Below are 2804 nucleotides of genomic sequence, written 5' to 3'. Positions count from 1 at the left end.
CTAAAATAACTCAGATGAGTGGATTGTAAAGCAGACAAGCAGTAAGCCAGGTGTAAGATCCATATTCCACTTCTCCAGGATATAAATATCCTCCAATCACAAATTAGTGTCTGCACATCCGCAAATGATTTCACCAGATAGGGTGCAAAACAAATAGAAGATAACTGTGAGGGTCAATTTATTCACATTTTTAAACTTTGTGGAGGCCAACCATCCCACACATGGAATTCTAGGAAATTCTGCCTTAAGAGGCTTGGATGAACCATGCAGCACTCAGAAAGTGAAGTTTCCTGTTTTTAGCAATCATCTTCTATTACTCTGCTGGTTAGATGGAGCTTGTGTGATCACAAGACGCAATTTGCTTCTTGTTTTTCATCATTATATTGGATGCTATACCATTGGCTATGAGGTGGAGACCACCTGGAGACCACCAGGCTTTTGGTTTTACGTGACCTTTCTGTAATAGATACCTGAGCACATTTCCACTTGTATGATCTGGCACCTGTAGTATAGGAACCAGCAAACGACATGTGGCCCTTCTCCTGGACATAACAAATCGCTATGCTTTCCCAGCTGTACGATCTGCCCTCCAATAGTTGTGGCAGTCTGCAAGGAGTTATTGAAATGTGCTTCCAGCTAGATAAATGCTCCCTTACCCCGGGGGAGGGGTACAGGAGTGAATATTGCCCCCTACCTATTCCTGAAATCAGTTTAGTATAGACCCAATGGTAAACCCACTGACACTGTAAGGAGTCCTTTTTTTTATTATAAAAACAACACAAAACTTTTTTTTCACAGCAAATGATGAAATTATCCAGCACTGATTTGTGGAATGTAATAAAGGATTGATTCATTATTACCTGGGACAGGCTGAATAGAGGAAAGCCTGAGACTTGGAATCTAACTGAGAGCTTAGTGAGGCAGAGCAGCTTGGTCACCACCCTGTGTTTGGATAATAATGAAGCGGCAGACCGGTAAGGTCATCCTTCTGTCCGTATTCAATCACCATATCCGCTGTGGTAAATGGCTTTGGTGACACCTTCTATAGATCAAAATGTTTAACTATCAGGAAAGTCAGCTTTTCCTGCATAGTATATATTTAAATGTCCAAAACAGAGCGCCCAAAGGGATTATTTACTGCTTAAATCAAGAATGAACACAACTATTTTTAATTTGTCAAAGCAGTTCTGGGTAATTCTTTATTTCTGATGAGCTTTCAAAGCTGGTTTAACATTTTAAAAATGCCAAAATTGTCAGAACATTTGTGATAAATGAAAACAATTCTTCTTGTTTTTGGGAGCGACTTTTGCACAGAGCGCACTTTGGTTGTAGATATTGCTGTAAAATGTGGGGAAAAGGTGTAATAAAAAGTAATAAACCACACAAATTCCTTCCAGAGTTCCTTTTATTGTGATGGTCGACTGACTCAATTTACCAAAGAAAAGCTTTTATAACAACAGAGCAGAGAAATGATGCCATAAAAATGTTATAAAATGTCAGATACACGAGTGATGGATTCCATGTTCCAATCCAAGTCAGAAAATTCACAGAACACTTCGTCATTTGTGTTTTATTGCAGGGTGAGTATAGGTAAAGGAAAGATTATTTGGGGATTATATATGAGATTAACATAAAATAAGGAAAATATTTTAAGCTTTCTGACCCAAGTTTATTAGTCACGCAGAGCATTATTTTACTAAAAATTTGGCATTTTGAATTTCTGCGTAAATTTGCCCAGATCATCAGATTTTGAACCTACAGGATTTACATTGAACCCGTGGTAGCATATTCCTCCAATCAGAAGACAGCGAGTGGTTTAGGTAGAACTGCAATGGCCGTCCTTGTGGTTCTCTCAGCTCAGGATAACAATCTCCTGCTGATAATAAAGGTAAGATTGTGCCAACTTTATAATGTCTGCGTGTCATTGTGCACAAGATCTTCTCATTGTTTTATTCAATGTTTTGTGTTCAGTTTTCAGCAGGGGTTTATTACCCCTAAACTGTCATAACTTTATGGATTGCCCTTATTATGGCATTTCATGGGATGGCAATATTCACCTAAGGATGAATCTCAGGTAAGTTCAGGTGAAATAAAAATTTTATTTGTTCTACTTTAAAAGTTAAATATTTTCCATGTCATCTAATTAGATCATATGAGCTTATTTTATTGTACATCACATTGTCTTTGTTAGATTTCTTTACAACACCTTATTGTTGTGCTGTGCATTGTTTTATGTCATGGATGTGAATGAGTCGGGGATAAATTATAAAAGCGGGAGGGAAACAGAAATAAAAGCAGAGACCTCACGTACCCCGTCCTCTATATAAAATCAGTATAAGCCCAGGAGAAGACAATCCTGCAGGGATATTTGGGCTCCAGCATATCCTTAAGTAAGTACAGGCAAAGTTTGCACTACAAAGAGAGGAATTGGAGCTTCACTGGATAAATTCCATGTCCCCGACTGGTATAGAAGGACATTGGACAATTCCGGCACAGATGGGACATTATTGGTGCCTACAAAGCCCCAACTATGCTGGAATTGTCCAATGTTCTCCTAATATCTAAGTGTTCTTCATAAGTCAGACAATCTATTCATGGAATTTGTATTTTTACATTTACTTTTAGTTGCATGAAGGAATATTGGAAGGATGCAGGCATTGTCAGTGACTATTTTGCTGCTTCTATCACCCACCATCTCAAATTCAATTAATTTACAAGGAGGTAAGAGAACTTCCAAACATGCATAATGTTTATAGAATCATGAAAACCGTTGTATTCTTATAGCTGTACCTGGTTACTGCATA

General features: G+C 38.0%; 1 protein-coding gene across 1 annotated transcript in view; it reads left to right on the top strand.

Moving 5' to 3' along the window:
* Nucleotides 1–1995: 1995 nt before the first annotated feature.
* The window catches only part of LOC140327366 (uromodulin-like), a gene marked incomplete in the record, with an annotated part of 7400 nt that continues 6591 nt past the window's right edge, over nt 1996–2804 (top strand). The window contains 2 exon segments of the mRNA XM_072406756.1: nt 1996–2390; nt 2626–2721. Coding sequence (XP_072262857.1) covers nt 2649–2721 — 73 coding nt within the window.

Source organism: Pyxicephalus adspersus, chromosome 3 (assembly GCF_032062135.1).
Source record: "Pyxicephalus adspersus chromosome 3, UCB_Pads_2.0, whole genome shotgun sequence".
Classification (NCBI taxonomy): domain Eukaryota; kingdom Metazoa; phylum Chordata; class Amphibia; order Anura; family Pyxicephalidae; genus Pyxicephalus; species Pyxicephalus adspersus.
The sequence above is the reverse complement of the archived record's forward strand: the minus strand, read 5'-3'. Positions and strand labels throughout refer to the sequence as shown.